Genomic DNA, 20,240 nt, shown 5'->3' with positions numbered 1-20,240 from the left:
GAAAAGTGAGTATCGCGATGATTTTGAAAGACAATAAGCCTATGCAAATAAAAGAGGAGTTAGACACTGTGTCTGATTGAAGTTAAGGAGAGAGAGATGGCTATGGGAGTACCAAAAGTACGCATTTGCCACATACTGATTGAAGAACGAAGTAATTGAAAGATGTTTTTGAAGTAATGCGCACAAAAATTATTATCGTTGTATGGTTTTTTCACCTGAATTGTATACCTCAATTAATCAAACTAAAATTTGACATTGAATTGTTATTTACAAACAATATTAGATATTTTTCTTGATAATTTTTTTCAGGTATTAAATATCAAGTGTACTTCAGATGTATTTAATGTATTATATTGTTTAGCATAGATAAAATACCGAAATGGAAAAATATATTTGGAAATATTGTAAAGAGGTTGGTCAGGTGATTTTTCTTGTCCTCGTAACTGGTTCTATGTCTATCTTAGTTTGCAGTTTCGAGAATATTCGAAAAAATATGTTTGATATGATTTGTGTCAATTCTTTCTATGTGTTAATAGATAAATTATGAGCTACTTTATTAAACAATATATTCCATTCGTTTTATTTCAAAGTATACGATCAATACAGTATAGATTTCACTAAAAATTTATCAATACGATAAAAAAAACTGCATAAACGAACTACCAAATATGAAAAAAAAAAACAAATTCAGTTATAGAGATTCGAAAATTCTTAGAACGGAATCGAATACACAGAAAAGAAAATATTTAAAAATGGTTAATATACATGAGAACGAGAAAGCTATCAATGATAAAAATGATGATGATAATTAATTTGACTAAAATTCACAGATTTTTTAAATATTAATAAAACTACGAATAATTTGACTGATAGCTGTATTTATCTATTTATGAGATTAAGAACTAAGGAAAAATTATTTTTTTACTACTACTAAACAGATTTTTATTTGAGTCCATCCATGTTACACGAATCGTGTAAATTTTATATTTCTGTAAATGAATTGAAATATTTTTGAAAATGTCATGGTTTCTTTTTGAAAGTTGGATTAAAATTACATCCTGTAAAGGCTTGAAATATTAGCAGTGCTGAGTTTAAGCTAGGCCCAAGGGTTTTGTGTAGTTTGGTAACATTAATTTAACTTTGCTCATTTTCAAACCCCAATTTCTAAATTTTAACATGCTTTATTTCCCAGTCCACCACTACTGAAGTAGCTGACGATAAAAACTGTTATTTTTAGTAGAATACCATTTGTATTACGATTTTAGCTCGGTATGAAATGACTTGTCGAAATGTATTAACAACCCCCTACTATAAGACTAACCGTGGTTCCGAACGAAATCAAAAACATTTCGGCAAAATTACGAGCGTCAAAAAATTTGATGATTTATTCAAATAACTGCTATGAAATTTACTATTTTGCAAAAGATTTATTTTAGGCGCTTATTTTACTAATCAGTAAGGAATAATTATCAGAATAAAATCGATTTTACTTGCTTGCTGGTACTTGGTGGTAATTATTTTTTATTATTTTTTTACTTAATAAATTATGACAGTCGCCTAGAGAGTTATTAGACACGATTTATTTTGAAAACACAATATTGTCCTCATGTCCTCGTAGCAAAAACAGATATTTTTTATTTTGGGTATATATAAAGGAAAAACCAAAGAACAAACACTAGAAATTTGATTATGTATTGAAACCGATTTTGTTTCGTCTTCATTTCTAAAACACATGAGTTATATAGGCAACTAGGCATCGATTATTAAAAGAAGAACCATAAAGTCGATTTTAATAAAACTAATGGCTTTCTCTAATCAAAGACGTATTCAGTTTATTAAAAGTACTTTTTAAATGGCGCTTTGTGCACGTGCGTATCTGTCAAATGTCACAAATGTAGTCGATTTTACTAAAATCGCCTAATATCAATAAAGATGGAACTTAGTAACATGAAAAATGCGCATATATATGCAAAATATACATTAAAAACGCGAAATATGCAACAATATATGCAAAATATGCAATGTAAATGAAACAACAGAAATCAATGAATGAAGTCGTTTTTATTTATCTATTATTTATATTTTTTTAAAGATATTCACTTGTTATTTTCACGTTCTATTAAATACACTCACAACTACTGTTTTTGTAAATGTGACTTTTATAGATTATCTTTTATTAGGTATAAATTTGTACATAGAAAAACTACGTTCTACGTCGACCGACGTAATTGGCGCATATTTCAATGATAAACAGTAAAATGTTTCAAAATTTATTTCTAATGAAAATTATCCACTAATTTTTGACGCATTAGTTAAAGTAGTAAAGTAGTAAAGCCTGTTAGCTGGAACCGCCATATTGTTTCTCTTAAATGATTGCTTTATAAATCGTTGACTCTATTCAAGAAATTGTTTCAATGATTCAAAAGAATCGATTTGTACATCGACGCAGCTGAATCATCATCAAATTTCTACATAACTCTTTTATCTGATCAAAATATTTGAAATAAATTATAGATACTTCAAGCCACGTGCCTAATGTAAATTGTATTTTTTGCACTCAGAAGCTTATCATTCAAACAGAGAAACTTTGTTAAATATTCTTTTCATGTGAACTTTCCTGAATGAATGTAATGACAGTCACATTTTTTGTTTTATCTAATTCTTTGGCGACTGCGACTGCAACTTTCCATTGTTCAGCTTTTGAAATGGATTCATTAAAACACTTATTTACAGTCGTCTTTTTATTTAAAATACTTTTAAAGGATGCTTGTGAAAACAAAATTATTTAAATCGTTATTCCATGCGAGAATGGTTTTTACATAAACCAAACTTAGGGGTTTACTTTTTCCCAGAATTTTTGGACAAAGACTTCCTAATAGACGGCTAGAGCAAATTCCAAATCCCACTTTCTTTTGTGAAGATACTGGTCTATTCGGTACTTTTTTTAGATTTGAAACATAAAATTAAAGAGCGGATTTTATGCTAAAATATTTAGGAATTTTGTCGGTGTTTTTGAATATTTCTAAAAACGTGCATATGTATTTGAAAAAATTCGTGTCGAAATGACTAAATTTGTTCCTTCTAGAAAATATTATTGTCCTGATGCCAATTATCTCGAGATACAATCTCGTTTTTGTGATTTTTTTCGACTCGAGCGGGTAGAATATTTTAGTTAGTCAATTAGAGATTTCCAACTATTTTTAAGTCATCTTTGTCATTTTTTCATAAATAATTTATTACTTTACCATTTCATTAGTAGTCTCGTTAATTCTTGGAGCAGAAGCTATCCCGAGATTGCTTACATTAATGTATTCTTTAAAGCTTATAGTAAAATTATGATCTTTTTATGATTATTCTCTTCCTTCCGTTTTGATAAATATTTTATTGGTTGAAAGTTTAGACAGTTCGAAAAAAGCATGTTCTAAATTCTAGATAACAACCCAAGGGAAGTTCTTGGTGACACAAATACTGAGACAAAACTATATAAATCAAAAATCATCTGATGTTGATTTATGTGAGCCCACGATTTCTGCATATATATTTAAAAAAAAACTATAAAATTATTGTCTCAATTAGAATAATTTAATCCACGTAATATCGTAGTAGTATACATTTTCGAGCAGTATATTGTACAATTGTCCATATTCTAGCACAATCATTTTAAGAATAAATATCAATGGAAACAAAAGTAACAACAAATGTCATTTATTTATCATAAAACGTATTACATTATGATTTATTCATCATCTGGTTGTCTGAAAACGCTTAACTGATAGTAAATTTTGTCATCGTTGTTGTCGTCGTCATGATGATGGCGATCGTCGTCGTCATGATGACGATGATCATCGTCGTCATGGTGGCGATGATCATCATAGACGTTATCTACTGGACTGATGTACAATTCGACAAAGTTCTTACCAAGACCACCATCTGTTACTTCAACATTAAAGGCAGAGGATTTGAACTGAAATAGAAACATTTTTTTTTTTAAATAAACAGAGCAATAAAATGTCTTCAAACAAGGATTAAAATCTAGGAATCAAATTTTGTAACACGACGTACAGAATATTAGAACTATTACCGAAAATACTAATCGTTCTAGATGGAAATTTTAGCCTATCTTCCATTGTTTCTTATATTTTCGAACTCGAATAAAGTGATCAAGGAAGTCATTCAATAGCGCCTTTTTGTCATAGCAACTAACAAATAAATCAATCAAATAATCTCTCAAATTTCTTGAATAAGTCGAAGATGATACAATCGCAGTTTCTGTTGAGAGATATATGTGAAAGGACATGGCTTAGTACCGCTTTTTCTGAAATAAAAATAGCTTTTTATCAATTCTTTATACGAATATTGTATATCCTAGAAAGTGGAGTCCAAGGTATTTATATTTTATTTAGAGAGTGGCATTGTATCAAATATATGACCATAATTTTCCAGAATTCCATAGTCTTAACATCAATTACCTACGGATCAAGACTTTGTGGATGTCTCGAGTAAAGTTGGATCAAGGCTATAATTCAAGACACACAGATATCTGGATCTGAATTCGTATTTTTTATTTAATAACATATTAAAATTACAAAAATACCAATCGATCACCATAATATTCATTGCCGAGTCTTTTCCGAGAAAATAGATATAAATTCTAGTACACAGTTTACACAAAGTCAGTTTCTTAGGATCTCGTGAAATATTAAATTATTGACATGAAGCCGAAAAAAAATATTGAATAAGAATTGAGAAAACAGATGAAATAGTTTTTACAACATTCACTTCAATGATTTTGTAAATTTTTCGATCGATACAATTTTGTATTTTCCAGAATTAAAAAAACTGAAGAAGAAATCGAAAACTCTCTTCAACAAATAGCATTTATATTTGAAATACATCGAGCAACGAATAATACATAATTAATGTTACACGATAATTCATGAATTTTTCTCTTGATTTCATCAAGCTTAGTTTTCGTTTTTTATATGCATGAAGATTGTTATCAAATTTATGATTTTTTATTACGTTTGAGGTGCTTATGATATTTAAATGATCCATTTTATAAATATAGATGAGACCTTTTTCTTTTGATTATATATCGAAAACTCAACTTACAACGATACATGAAATTGGTGTCTCTGTTTCGTCATATTCAGGTACTCTAAGTGTTAAATTAGTATCTGCTGGAGCGTTTTCATAAATCCAAGTAACGAGCTCACCACTAAAACAAAAATAATCCTCACAATAAAATATTTTGCACATAAATATTGAGTTTGTTGAATTTTGCTCATTTTTTTGGTTTTTGAAATTGAAATACGACCAATTAGAAATCGTAACGAATGTCGTTAATTTGTTTTTACAAAATCTATAATATATGTAGATTACCCTCGATTGATTTTATATATGGCAAACTATTAGTCCAAATATAGTGTCACCAGCCTGAAAATTTCGTCTCATGTCAAAGTCAACATTAAATTCAAAATAAACTTCGATTCGAAAGATATATGTGTTTATGAAAAAGGGTTTTTCAGGTTTTCTAATTAAAAATAGACTCTATTTTTCACCTTTTTGAATAAATTAATCTCAATATTATGCGATTATGATTGATAATTGATGCTTTTATAGAGAATAATTTTCACGTTTTTATCTTTGTTCAATCTATAACAAAATATAAATACACAAAATGACATGAGCAACTCTCAATTCGAATTTCTCATTTTTATGTATATGAACTTGTATAGGTATTGTCTTTATTTGAGAAATTTTTTAATTTTTATTGTTAAATTTATGTTTTTTATGGTTTGTTACATCAGTTTATCGAACGTATTGATGATTATTAATCTAATTCTTATATATTGAGATGTTTGTCCTATGTTAACAAGATCACAATTACTATTAAGAACATCATAATGCAATCTTACTATTTTTTAATTTTTTTGATATTTAAGATTACTAAAATATTTACACGATTATTTGACGTGACTTTTGTTCTCACAAGGGCTTTCCAGGCAAATGAGATCAACAAGGTCTTAATTAATTATGTCTCTTATAAATATTCTAATTTCATATTAATAGAAATAATTTGATAGATGTTTAGAGAATTATAAAATAGTAAGGAGAAGTCTTCTACGCTATAAAAAGTTTTGATAATAATTTGAAGGATATAGATATATGTATCATACTTACGGTTCCCTGAGACTTTCACAGTCTATTAAATTACCGTAGACTCTGGTGCACAGAGCACATACAAGAAAAGCTACTAAAGAGATTTTGGCGAACATGTTGAAGAATTTGATTGAATTTCTATTGAATCCAATTCCAATTTATACATTTATAAATCGTTATCACACTTTATCAATATTATATCATAAGAAAAGAATGTCTTCAAGTACTTTTGATTCAATGATGAGATTTAATCTCGAATGTACAAAAGACGCCTCAAAAAGTATTCTTATGAAATCTAACTTCTAACATTCATCAGATACTCAGACATTATTTATAGTTTGTTAATCTCGCTCTTTCTTTCCAGTCAAATCTAGTCATTTACTCAGGAAGATATTGAGGTTGGATCGTGATGCAGTAAATCACTATTTATGTCAACTTCTAGACAACTGATACAAATTTCGAGAGTTATTCCCAGGCGATATTTCTGTTTTGTTAATACAAACAATATAAAGTACAACTAGGCCTTATGACAACCCCATCGTACCTCACGACTATCAAAGACCAGTGTCTCTTTAGAAGCTAGTCAAAAAACCCGTTAACGTCAATAGGCAAGTTGTAAGGCTTATGAACCTCGTACATGTGAGTGCTGAGCATTCACCGATTACGCGATCTGAATTTCCTTTATCTTCCTTGCACCTCCGTAATGCCTGGAATATGGATATGGCGTTTTAGATGATTGCATTAGGTTAGGCCAACGAGCAGTTGATTAACAGCCTATCTATATGTGCCTTTGATTATATTTTATATCAAACTGAAGTACCCTTTTTCTGGTATGGAATATACTATTCAGTCAGTTATTTTTTTGGAATCATGGAACATTATCTGGACAATACTTTAGAAGAATACAAGTCAAAACGCAAGAAGATGCATGTTTCTAAACAAATTACCGTTAGACAGTAGCCCGTCGTTCATTACTTCGTTTAATAAACAACAAGAATTTGATGCTGATCTATGCGAGGCAATAATTTGTGCAAATATACCTCTCTAAAGAAGATTGTATTAAATCAAACATTCATTTTTTTTGTGAACGAAGCTATAGATTGTTATGGGCATTATGCCTATTATAAATTTGTTTATGCAGGAGAGAAACCTAGAAAATATTACTTAATAGCAAGTCGACAGAGAAAACTGTCCGGTTAAGTATTTTAAGAAATGTTAATAAACGTTCTATGAATCTTTATTATCTTATGTAGTTCCTACTGGAAAAAATTTACTTATGCTATCAGATGCCGCCCTATACATTTTAGATGTGAATTTTCTGTTAGGAATTTACTAATTAATACCATCAAAAAAGTATTTCTCAGAAGTCCCTTACGGATACAGTTCTACAAGGAAAGATTGCCGAATTTAACAGAACATGAGCATTCCGTAGCAATTTAACAATTGCTTTACAACTTTATTATTTACTTTTTATTTTAAGCAAATTTTGTAACCATATTTTTATATAAATTCGTATTTTCTATTTATTTGAGAATAGATTCCTGTTTGGTTATATTTTAAAAAAATATAAATTCAGCCTTTTTATATGTAAGAGCATAGGCCTCTTTTTATTCAAATCTGTTCTACCTACTCATTATTTCCTTAGTAATATCCGTCTGTGTTCCCGTTTCCCTCGTCATTTTATTTTTTTCCGCAGTTCTACAACTGCCAGGTTGGAGTTCAACCACCCAAAGGACTCAACCGGTACACCACTGGTACCTCAGTTGAGGGCTGCAAGTATCCCGGCTTTCCATAGATAAGTCCCTGTCTTATCTTTAATATATATAGTTGTATTTAATTTATAACAGCTTCTATTCGTTATTCTTTACTGGAAACACAGTTGATGCGAATTTTTTTGAATAAATTTATTTGTTACTGAAACTTTTTTCATTGTTCATTCACTTTTAACGTCGTTCGTTGAAAAGCTGGTGGTTTCCAATTCAATATTAATTGTTCATTCCATCTAAGTACCAACACTTTAACTGAAGCTGAATACCACTTTCTGAAAAAGTCTCCAGCTAGCGACGTAAATACTGTTATTTAAAAGGTGCAAAATCATTATTTGTTCAATTTTAGTCATAAAATTGACCCACATAAATCAATCATAATATCATATCACAGCAGCAAACATAAAATACAGTTCACTATGCAAATCAAACCATCCAATGACAATAGGATAAATATCAATAGAAACAAAAGTAACAACAAATATTATTTATTTATCATAAAACGTATTACATTTCAATTAATGCATTATTTCACTGATCTTTTTGTCTGTAAACGCTTAATTCATAGTATATTTTATCATCAACATCGTCGTCGTCGTGATGATGATGATCATCGTCATGATGGTGATGATCGTCGTCACGACGATGGAGTTGATTGTCCTCGACCATCTCTACTGGACTGATGTACAATTCGACAAAGTTCTTACCAAGACCTCCGTCTGTTATTTCAACATTAAGGGCAGAGGATTTGAACTGAAATAGAATCACGTTTTTTAAAAAGAGTGATAAAATGTTTTTAAACAAGGATTAATATCTAGTGCTCAAATTTTACGACAAGGCATACAGAATTGTTGTTGTTCAGTCCATCTTCTATTTTTTCTTATGTTTTCAAACTCAAATAGTGACCGAAGATGCCACTTAATAGCGTAAATATTTCATTCAAGCCATGACCGAAATTTCTTGAATAAATCGAAGATGATCAATGGCACTTGTTAAAGGACATGGCACAGTAGCACTTTTTCTGAAATTGCACTACCTATGTTATTCTATACATGAAAATAACGTCTGCTGGTGGTCAATTCTTCATACAAGTATGGATGTCCAAGAAAATTTAATCTAAAGTTTCCATATGGAATATTTTGTTTAAAACATATGTCAACCAAGTCAATAACAAAAATAACGGTTAAAAATATTGTGCTGAAACTAGAAAACAAGAAAACGTAAGTCGGCTTCAGGTGAGACAACGACTTTGATTTCAAAGTACAAAGGTAGTAAGCTGGACTAGTTTTTTTTCTTTTTTTAGACAACTTACGATGCGGCTGCTGAAACTATTATTTTAGAATATACAGAGAAGGGACCACAAGTCGACATGCTTGTTTTTAGTTATAGAATAACATATTGGAACTTAAAAATACCAATCGATTACCATATATTCATTGTCCTTTCTGGGGCGTAAAATAGGACGGGCAAGGAAATAGATAGGAATTCCAGTACACAACGTAAGTTTTTAAGGATTTGTGAGTCTAGTTTCTGAATTATTGCCAATTTATTATACTCACTATTAAAAAAAATACTCACTCCTCTAGAAAAATAAATATTGAATCGAAATTATGACAAAATCGTTCTTATAAACATTAAATTAAAAAGGGGACAAATGTCTTCAAAAAATAGCACTTGAGCCCTAATTTCTATGTTATTTGAGGGAGACGATTCTTGCTTCAAAATCCATCGTTACATCATAACTGACTTAACCTGAAGAAAATTGGTAAACTAGGAATAGATCATGAATGTCATGATTAATCATGAAAAATATTTTTATTCATGATTATTCTTAGCACCATTTATGATTTTATATTCTGTTTAAAGTGCTTACAAATTTTAAATGGTCAATTCTATAAATATCGATAAGACTTTTTCTTTTGATTATATATCGAAAACTCAACTTACGATGATACATGAAACTGGTGTTTCTGTTTCTTCATATTCAGGTACTCTTACTGTTAAGTTAGTACCTTCTGGAACATTTTCATAAATCCAAGTAACGAGCTCACCACTAAAACAAAATTAAACTTTACATCTAAATGATACTGGCCATAAATTTTGAGTTCTTTTGTTTGGAACAGTATTTTTATGTTTTTTCATGGAAGATTAATTGATTATAGAAAATAATTTTAACGTTTCACCCTATGCACAATTTTTTTCAAAATATAAACATACAATCAATTCGATCTTCCTATTTTAATGTATTGGAGCCATTTCTGAACATTAGTTTTTTTTGTATTTGTCTCTGTTACAGGGATTTTTGAATTTTTATTATTAAATGTATAGTTTTTCACGGGTTGTTGAATAGTCCAATTTTTTTAACGTATTGATTACTTAATCTATTCCATAAATATTGAAATGTTTGTCCTATATAATCAGCATCACAATTAATATAATTAACGTTATGACGGAATCTTACTTTTCTTCAATTTTTTTGATATTTAAGATTACTAAAATACTTGGATGATTATTTGACGTAACTTTTGTTCTCAAATGAGCTTTCCAGGCAAAAGGGGCCAACAAGGTTTCCTCTTCTCAAGTAAGTAAGTCTTCTTAAACAATTCTAATTCCATATTAATTGAAACAAATTGTTAGATGATGATGAAATACTTATATAATGGCAAGATCATTTAATTATAAGAATATAAAAAAACTCTAGAAGTTAAGAATCGGAGGGATTGATATATATGTATCATACTTACGGTTCCTTGAGATTATCACAGTATATCAAATTACCGTAGGCTCTGCTGCACAGAGCTCATACAAGTAAAGCTGCTAAAGCGATTTTGGTGTACATGTTAAAGAATTTCGTTCATTTGCTGTTGAATTCAACTGCAATTTATACTTTTATAAATCGTTATCACACTTTATCAATATTATATCATGAAAATAGAATGTTTTCAAGATTTTTAATCTCGAATGTTATAATATCATAGTTAACAAGTGAGCAGTTATGATCTTAATCTCAATGTGAGAATAAGGAGACAACATTGCTACGTGTTTCTAGTGCTCTTATGCGACGCAGAGGCAATGACGCTTGCAGCAAATCTGCTCAAAGATTTAGAAGTGTTTGACATACTGGTTTGTTGCCGTATTTCAAAGATAGAGTTACAAACACAGAGGTTCTTGGGCGCATGAACAAAACTAGAGAAAATCAATACTATGAAGCAACGTACATTAGAATACTTTGGTCATGTGATGCGCAAACTCTTCCTCACTTGGTAATGGAAGACAAAATAATGTATAGGAAAAGCATATGCCGATGCATAACATGGAAGTTGAAAAATCTTCGATGGTTCGAGAAATTCAAAACTTAGCTATTTCGCGCAGAAGTAAATAAAGCAATGCTAATCAATACAGAGGCCAACCACCTATAACGGTCATAGCACGAGGAGAAAACATCAAAATTCATATGAGTGGTTTTTGATTTAGCACCTTTTGATACCATAGTTAACATGCAGCTTATAAAGGTCTTTGACGTGAGTTTCAGAGGTTGTCAATTGATGGAAAGCTATTTAAGTAACTTTTTAATAACAATTAGCTTTATTGGATATTTTTCTGAGATTGCAATATAATCTTAAGGTCAATCAGTAGCTTACAGCTTACTTAAATTATACTCTATGACTCTTACTTAATACTCAACAGAACAATTAGATTTCTAATACACTCCATGCACCGAATAACGTACACTTCAATTAGTAAGGTATGACTTAAACCATGCGAAAAGTGTTCCCCAAAAACAGTAGTACTGTAATGAAATAATAAATCATTCTTTGAAACTTAAACAGTTTTTACATAACTACTTTTCATGACTGATATATGAAGGTAATGAAGAAGAAGAACGTTTCCTAATGTCAAGGAGTCACATTTGTTAGCGGAATTAGATTTGTACATTATGTGACTAGGAGTAATTATTGTTGAGCCCAGATACTTGCACTGTCGTGGCGAGAGCCAAGGCTGTGCAAACTTGGTGAAACATATAATGGGTCTTCTGTTCCCAGTGACATATACTGTATTTTCTTCAAGCGGAGGTGTACGTTGAAGATATATTTTTACAATACACTTTGCAAAACATCAAATTAAGTAGAAAGTAGAAAGTTCCTGCCTACTTGGTTACAACGCCCATAATAAGACGTGGCTATCGATTCTCATTATTTTGTTACTAGTACAATAATGAGCGTTCATTATTTTACTAGTAAAAGAATAGGTTATTTCTAAGATCTGTGTTGCCGAAATTAATATAGATATTATTATACGCTTGAAGAAAATAGTATATTATATTATAAGGATTAAAAGTGCATATTTTTTACGAGCAATATTTGCAGTTGCGAGGCCGAGCGAAGCGCAGCCGAGTAAATGCAAAATTGCACTTTTAGTCCGTATGATATATACTATTTTTTCTCCAACCAAGTGAAAATTAAAATAAAGTTAGTTTTAATCAAAAATCATTAATAATTTTGTAATAAATTTGAACACCTATTAGTTATAACAGCGTTAGCAAGTCGCGATAGCAAAATATTTTTCTCCAACCATCAAAAAATGTTGACATTTTTGTACTATTTTCAGGTGCAAAAGCCATCAATTCCCTTACTGTACAAAAATTTGCTCGTTGCTTAGCAACACTTTAATCCTAGGATTAAAAACGCTACTTTTAATCCTAGGAGTAAAAGCACTACTAAACTACTACAAAAATTATATGACGTCTACTTGACAATCGATAATTACCAACAATACCAGATATCCATGACTACCGACTTACTATCGCTGTTATAATTAATAGGTGTTCAAATTTATTACCAAATAATTAACGATTTTTGAATAAAACTAACTTTATTTTAATTTTGACTTGGTTGGAGAAAAAATAGTATATATCATACGGACTAAAAGTGCCTATTTTTACTCGCAATTTTGCATTTACTCGGCTGCGCTGCGCTCCGCCTCGCAACTGCAAATATTGCTCGTAAAAAAATATGCACTTTTAATCCTTATAATATAATATACTATTTTTAACCTTCTCAGCATTGGTATTTCTGATGAAAAAAATAGCTCCAGGATTGTTCGAATCTTTATGTTGGTCTATAACTTAATTCGTGCGATTTGATAAGAGATGGCGTAACTTGTAATATTACATCGTTCCGATATTCCGCACCTGAGTTGGAAAGCTACTGTTATTGTACGTCTTTTCAGTATATGTCATTCATTTGAAGAGTTAAAAACAATAATTTTTTTCACTCATAAATGTCGAATTTTGTTCCCGAAAAAGTGTTTTTGCGGGGAGTTCTTCTTCATTACTTTAATATGAAGAAAAATACTGCCGAAAGTCATCGTATTTTAGTGGAAGTTTATGATGAACATGCTCTAGCTGAGCGAACGCGCCAAAAGTGGTTTTCACGATTTAAAAGTAATGATTTTGGTACGATGAACGTCCTGGGCAGCCAAAAAAGTTTGAAGTTGAAGAACTGGAAGCATAACTCGATGAAGATTGTTGCCAAACACAAGAAGAGCTCGCAGACTCTTTGGGTGTCACTCAAGCAGCCATTTAAAAACGTTTAAAAGCAGCTGGATATATTCAAAACAAGGAAATTGGGTTCCACATGAACTCAAGCCGAGAGACGTCGAAAGGCGGTTTTGCATGTTCGAAATGCTGCTGAAACGGCACAGAATTTTTGCATCGGATTGTTACTGGTGATTACGACATTACGACAACCCCAAGCGCAAAAAATCGTATGTGAAATCCAGCCAACCAGCCAAACAACGGCAAAGCCGAATATCCAGAGAACGCTACCCAAAACAATTAATCCCTTTTAAGAGAGCAGTAGATGAAAAACGCACCAGACACGAGGGAATAATTTTCCTTCATGACAACGCTGGGCCCCACGTTGCTATTCCGGTTAAGAACTATTTGGAAAACAGTGGATGCGAAATTTTACCTCACCCACCTTATAGCCCAGACCTTTCCCCTTCTGACTACCATTTGTTCCGGTCGATGCAGAACGCCCTCACTGGAATAAGGTTAACATCAGAGCAAGATATCATAAAATGGCATGATTCATTCTTGGCTGCCAAGCCGGCGCAGTTCTTTTGGGATGGGATCCACAAATTGCTAGAAAGATGGGGAAAGGTCATAGTTTCAGATAGGCAATACTTTGAATAAAACTATTGTACACGTTTTTCTTAAATAAACGCTCAAATTTTGAAAAAAAAAAACACGAATTAAGTTATGGGCCACAATATATTGAAAGTTGTAGCTGCATAAAAAGCGTCCATAACGAACATTATTGGAATAACTTAGAATTGATTGGATAATTGAATGATGAAAACGATTTAATGATTGTGCGAACGACCACGTTGACGCCAGATACTTCTTATCAGGCGCCTCGTTCATGTTTATGTTGTTGTTAATAGATGGTTTAAGAGGTATATAGAATGATTTATTTATAGAATTTGATTATATTTCAATTTTAAATTTTCACTCTTCATCGACACAAGATTTTTGTCCTGCGAGTAGCTTCTCAAGGTCTGAGGACAAAAAAAGTCTTTAAATAACAGATTTGAAAAATACAATGAATGCAGAAAAAATTTTAAGCCTAATTGATGAAATTTCACCATCGTTCCATTTATTTGTGATACGGTTCAATGTCTTGATGTAACAACATTTTCTTCTTCTTCTTCAAATGGAATTCTTTTCGCAATTTCATTCTTCAAATGTTCTAATAACGCTACTTAATAATCGCTGTTCTTTCCCTTTTTATATTAGTCGATGATTATTATACCATAAGCATCTCAAAATATTACTTGCCAGTAAACTTTCAGTCTTTCCAGGCTCATCACTTTACAGTCATCCGCGATAATTTAGTAGACTTTTGATGTTTTCTTTGGGTATTTCAACTCGTTTAAATTTATCAGTTTACTAACAAAAGTATGTTCACTTAGAATATTTTAACTCACAAACTAATAGCACGACATCTGTCAAATTCATAAACTTGTCTTTGGAAAATTAGAGCTAATTAAACATCATATAGATTTAGGACTCATTGCGCTATCTATGTAGCAACCTACGAGCTGTTTAGTCCAGTACTTTTCTTTACTTTACTTTAACATTGCTGATTGAATATTTTTTTTATTATTCATTATTCATAATAAACGCAGTTTATACTGGAATATTTGACATTGTTCCAATTTAAAGACAATAATAATTAAACCGTTCTGGGACTTGAGGCAAAAAATTCGGGAGTGAGTAGATGACTTTTCGTTTCTGAGTTATAGGCCTCTAAAGGTGAGAAATCAGAACCAAAAATAGCGAAAAATGTTATTTATTTATTTATCACAATAAACATTTTAACCGCTTCACATTATAATTTATACATATTCAACTAGTTAGGCTTTCTGTATACGTTCAATTCGTAATAGTACTTGTCATCGCGGTCGTCATGGTGGTGATGATCGTCTTCGACCTCATCGATTGGAGAAATTTGCAACTCTACAAAGTTCTTACCAAGACCACCGTCTGTTATTACAACATTGAAGTTTTCTGAAGAATCAAACTGAAATGAAAAATTGAATTTTCAGTAAATATTTTTTTACAGTTAGAGAATTAAATCATATTTTCAATAGAGCGTGAGTGAGAAAATATATGAGATGCTTTAACTATATTTTGACACAACCTGAAACACGGAAATTTGTAAGGGTGACAACTGTTGACGCAAAAATTATAACTTAACCTCTAATCGCGTAAGCAGATATTGCATTCTCAGAATTTCCTAACTATTTATTGTAATTGTTGAAAAGAAGCTGCTATATTTTTGAAATGTCTGTCATGCATTGCAGAAATACGATCAAATATAACTAGTGCATTTTTTTAAATATATAAATCAAATCGTTTCAAAACCGTAAATATTAGAAAAATAGAAATAGCAAATTCTGTTGTGTCTCTGTGCATTATATACTCTCGCAGATCTACTAGAGTGTTATAAACTCTGCTTTCTTCTTCTTTCTTTGTTCCATTCAGCGATCAACGTACACGCATAGGTATAGCGTACGGTGTCACTTTGATTTTGCGCAGTATAACTCCACAGCAAGAATTCAGGTAAATCTCGAGAATACTACACAGGTTGAACTGTAACGTGTATGGCTACTTTAGTGCATGAGTGGTTCGAATCTGAAGATAAATCTATGGCATTTTACACTAAAATGTCAAAAAAGTCGAAGAGCCATCAATAGAATGTCCAAAAATACCGGAATGTCGATGTATTTCGAAGTCGTATCAAAGATATTTCAAGATTATAGTGTCAGTGATCAGCCAAATAAGGGCAGAAATGGTATTTGATTCGCCCATAATTTGTCCAAAGAGAACAAATCCAACAGATTCCCCACATATTTATTGTTAAAACGCCAATATACAGAACCATTTTTTTTATCATTTTTCTGAATGATAATTTAACATGAGAAAGGTAGTGGCTCTTTCCAATTGAATCACCAAGTATTGTAAAGCAAGGTTTACATCGCTCCGTGTGTTTGGTGGAATATACGTGGAATTTTGAAGTAATCAAATCTAGACGAAATACCAATGCAGACTCATCTCTGTGTAGTTGGAGCAAGTGAATCAATTTTTAGTAAAAAATTATCCAGTAACAGTCTTCAGAAAAAGCTGCAATACGTCATTGCACGTATAAACTGGGCACAAGGAACATTGTAATAAATTAATGAATTAGAGTTAAAAGTACAGCCTCTTCCACCATACTTTTCTAATATCACAGATTTCCATTTATTCATTTCATTTTCTTATGGCAGGGAGTTGACAATTTTAATGTTGTCCAAAAAGTCATGTTTTGCTCAGAAACTAATTGATTGATAATTAAAAATTTGTACATTATATGGCGAAATGTTAATAACGGATATGATTATATTATTGACCAAAAATAAAACTTTATCGGTTGAAATTTAATCAAAAAAAGCGACATTACTTTCCAGTCTTCTTTTGTACTAGTGAATACGTTCGTTATTTAAAAATCTCGTTGTTTTTCAGGATTGGAATAAGCTGAGATCGGCAGTCATGCTAATTTATTTTATCGTATTAGAAAAAAAACTTCTTATTATCTACTATAATGATAAGGTCGGGTTTCGAGAGGCAGCTGTATCTTCACAAAAAGAGTTATCGTAATTTTAAAAATTAAGAATCGATATGGGAAAAAATACCCTTTTCAATAAATGATTTTGAGCACTTATTTCTATTTGAAGAATTCTAGGGGTTATCATGTTTTTCTCGTCAAAATATTCGATAGATGATGGTTAGTTAGGTTTTCATTGAGCCTCATTGTATGAAGGAAAAAAAGCGATATATATTTGTTGTTCATACAATTTGCTTGCAGAGATTTAAACGTTTTGTTGATTGAATTTTTGTAACTGATTTTGTATGAATTTATGTGTGAGGTTTTTTCTCTTGATTTCAAAACAATTATAATTCAACTTACGAAGATACAGGAGATAGCTGTCTCTGTTTCTCCATATTCCGGTGCCCTCAGTGTGAAATTACTTTTTTTTGGAGGTTCTTCATAAATCTTACTAACGAGCAAACCGCTAAAACATAAAAATTAGAAAACAAATTAGTATCTAGTATCTGAACTAGTTATAAAAATCAATACATCCAGCAATTATATTATCGTAAGAGAAAATATGACTTAAAAAAATTTTTTTTTCAAGTGAATGTTGGAAAATGTGTACTTACGGTTCATCGGGATCTTCACAACTTACTAAATTACCGTAGGCTCTGCTGTACAGAGCACATACGAGTAAAGCTGCTAAAGCGATTTTGGCGTACATGTTCAAGGATTTGATTGAGTAGAGGTTGAACTCATTCCCAATATATACTTTTTCAATATATCGTTATCAAACACTTAATTCAAGGTTTGAATATAAAGGTGTCAATTCAAGTACATCGATTTAATGATAAGATTTATAATATAATGTTTCTATTTTTGAACTTTGAATCAAAGGATAACATATCATATCATGTTAAACAGATAGTTTTTCACAACTTTTTTCGAATTATCAAACAAAGATTGATTCAGAAATTTCCATTGAAAATGGCAAATTATCAAGAGTTACTGCATACGGAATCAGAAGCATTCCATATATCGTGGCTGATCTATAATTTCTTATAGTTAAAAATGAGCACTGGATTATGGTGTAGATTCTCTATGTAATGGAAAATGTGCTTCATGAGAATATAAAATTTCATCGCCAATCCAACATTAGTTTCATTTTATTTACATGTGTAACTGGGTCAGTAATTATTTATTACATTATATTACTAACCAATATCGTTTCGTTAAGTACTATTCTTATTCCTCTCAAATGTTCATTTATCTTGAAAATACAAAACAAATAGTATCGGGTAGTTAAAGTTTGTCTACTCGTTTCCTCAGTCAGGATGGTCGTGATCTCTTTGGAACGTCCCTATTCCCTTTTCTATTATCTTCTACATTTCTTGATCTCCAGTCTTTTCTAACGATACGTCTGTCACTTGTTTGATATTTTCAGATAAGGGATCGACCTATAATTATTTTCGTACTTCTCCCATCACTATAAGCCTGTCTATATTGTCATCTCGACATTTAGCTACGTGTCCAAAATATTACAGCACTTACTTCATGAATATTGATGATAGTATGGTGTTTACACATGACTTCGTAGTCTAGAATAATCTGCTGTAGTACCAAATTTCGAATGAATCAATATATTTTCGCTCATTAGCTGTTAATGTTCACGGTTCTGAGATGTATGAGAAGATTGGGACGACCAACATTCGAACCAGATTTATTTTAGTGGTAATGTAAAAGCTTTTTCAAAATTTAATTATCATCGCATACTTGGTGAAGGCAATTCTTCTATTTTTTCCGTATCTATCTACTCATGTTGCTTCTTATCGACTCCAGATATATAAAGCCGATTTACCCTTACGAGATCGTCAAGCAGAGAGGTTAGAGGCTAGATTTATCCACTATAATTGGTTTTGTTTTGGTTATGTTTATTGTTAGATCATACTTTCCACACTCCCGCTCGCTTCTGCTTAGTAAGTTGCTTATTATATCTCCCCCTACAAGAATTCCACCCTTTCATTTATCTAGAGGATTGCTTATTATAGCTTCACCAAAGATGTTAAGTAGTGTACGTGATATAACGAAGCCTTGTCTCACACTTTTTTGTAGCTGGAAGTCTGGACTCATCATATCTTCTATTCCGATTACAGCGGTACTTTCCAATAGTAAGATTTTTGATTAATTTGATTGAATACTTTGTAGAACCCATTCCAGTTGACAAGATCGGTGGTCTTGCAACTCTATTGACCACATAGTGCCCTTTTTTCATTCTGTTAAAGTTATTTGTATGTTTTTGAATTTCAATAGCTTCTCATTACAATTTACTAGCTTTTACACGCGGCTTCACTTGCATCGAATCCAGTAAATAAGTATCAGAAATTATTATAATAGAAATATATCAATATGATAACTTTATTTTGTTGCTTGGTTAGTATTATCGATTTTTAAAAATTACTACATTCAACGAAGTTTTAAAACATGCTTTATGAAATACAATAACTAATGTTCAAATAAGTTGAGCAAAAACGTTTTCTGGTTCCTTCTGGTGCGTCGAAAAAGAAGAGTCCACCATTGCCGGTGTTTATCCTACGTAAAATTGTGGTCCTATGAGATCATAATCTAGCTTTTCATTATTATTGACATTTTTTATTCATTGAGCCAATAAAAATTAGAGGATAATTGATATATTCCATTGTAGGGTTATATTGAAATCCAGTATCATTAAATATGGACCACTCCTTACACATCAAAATTCGACGGCGCGTGGTAACTATTTCTGCTCGAACAATTCTCCTAGTCTGTGATTGTTTTGGCGTTTCTATCGCTCTAAAGAAATGTTTCAGCAGCTCTCAAATCATTTTGTCGCCTTGCTTGCTGTTGTCTTTTCAGCTCTTAATGAACCGAAGGTCACAAAGAACTTTTGCTGCACGGGCCAGTGACGAATTTTTAGATAATGTAGATTTACGCTTCTGAGGCATTTTTTAGACATACGCTTAGATGGCGCTGAAGTAGCAAAATGTTGGTATTCGTTGACAATTTTTTTTATTTTTGTAAAAAATATTTTTTCTTTAATAAAAAGTATACTATGTTACTTCTAGTACCTCCCAGAATATGTGTAGAAAGTTTCATGATATTTCGTCAAATAGTTTTTGCGTGAAAGCGGGACAAACAT

At 31.2% G+C, this 20,240-nt stretch overlaps 2 protein-coding genes and 1 long non-coding RNA gene across 3 annotated transcripts; all 3 read right to left on the bottom strand.

The window, feature by feature from the left end:
- Positions 1–3,689: 3,689 nt before the first annotated feature.
- LOC130445450 (uncharacterized) lies at positions 3,690–6,319 on the bottom strand. Its single transcript, XM_056781068.1, has 3 exons — positions 6,184–6,319; positions 5,113–5,218; positions 3,690–3,964 (listed from the first exon to the last, which is right to left on the bottom strand). Exons 1-3 carry the CDS (start codon positions 6,276–6,278, stop codon positions 3,737–3,739), a joined length of 429 nt encoding a protein of 142 aa, XP_056637046.1. The 5' UTR covers positions 6,279–6,319; the 3' UTR covers positions 3,690–3,736.
- Positions 6,320–8,400: 2,081 nt separating this feature from the next.
- Positions 8,401–10,800, bottom strand: LOC130445119 (uncharacterized). Its single transcript, XR_008910023.1, has 3 exons — positions 10,673–10,800; positions 9,876–9,981; positions 8,401–8,681 (listed from the first exon to the last, which is right to left on the bottom strand). It is a non-coding gene; the product is annotated as an uncharacterized LOC130445119 (long non-coding RNA).
- Positions 10,801–15,267: 4,467 nt separating this feature from the next.
- On the bottom strand, positions 15,268–17,855 carry LOC130445477 (uncharacterized). The gene is made up of 3 exons (XM_056781106.1): positions 17,695–17,855; positions 17,441–17,546; positions 15,268–15,514 (listed from the first exon to the last, which is right to left on the bottom strand). Exons 1-3 carry the CDS (start codon positions 17,787–17,789, stop codon positions 15,344–15,346), a joined length of 372 nt encoding a protein of 123 aa, XP_056637084.1. The 5' UTR covers positions 17,790–17,855; the 3' UTR covers positions 15,268–15,343.
- Positions 17,856–20,240: the final 2,385 nt, after the last annotated feature.

Source organism: Diorhabda sublineata, chromosome 6 (assembly GCF_026230105.1).
Source record: "Diorhabda sublineata isolate icDioSubl1.1 chromosome 6, icDioSubl1.1, whole genome shotgun sequence".
Classification (NCBI taxonomy): domain Eukaryota; kingdom Metazoa; phylum Arthropoda; class Insecta; order Coleoptera; family Chrysomelidae; genus Diorhabda; species Diorhabda sublineata.
This window is presented reverse-complemented; position numbering and strand designations above follow the sequence as displayed.

Coding starts and splice junctions, on each gene's coding strand:
- LOC130445450 (XM_056781068.1), bottom strand. CDS start 6,278: ATGTTCGCCAAAATCTCTTTAGTAGCTTTTCTTGTATGTGCTCTGTGC. Junction 5,219..6,183: donor TGTGAAAGTCTCAGGGAACC/GTAAGTATGATA, acceptor TTTTTGTTTTAG/TGGTGAGCTCGTTACTTGGA. Junction 3,965..5,112: donor CACCAATTTCATGTATCGTT/GTAAGTTGAGTT, acceptor TTTCTATTTCAG/TTCAAATCCTCTGCCTTTAA.
- LOC130445477 (XM_056781106.1), bottom strand. CDS start 17,789: ATGTACGCCAAAATCGCTTTAGCAGCTTTACTCGTATGTGCTCTGTAC. Junction 17,547..17,694: donor TGTGAAGATCCCGATGAACC/GTAAGTACACAT, acceptor TTTATGTTTTAG/CGGTTTGCTCGTTAGTAAGA. Junction 15,515..17,440: donor CAGCTATCTCCTGTATCTTC/GTAAGTTGAATT, acceptor TTTTCATTTCAG/TTTGATTCTTCAGAAAACTT.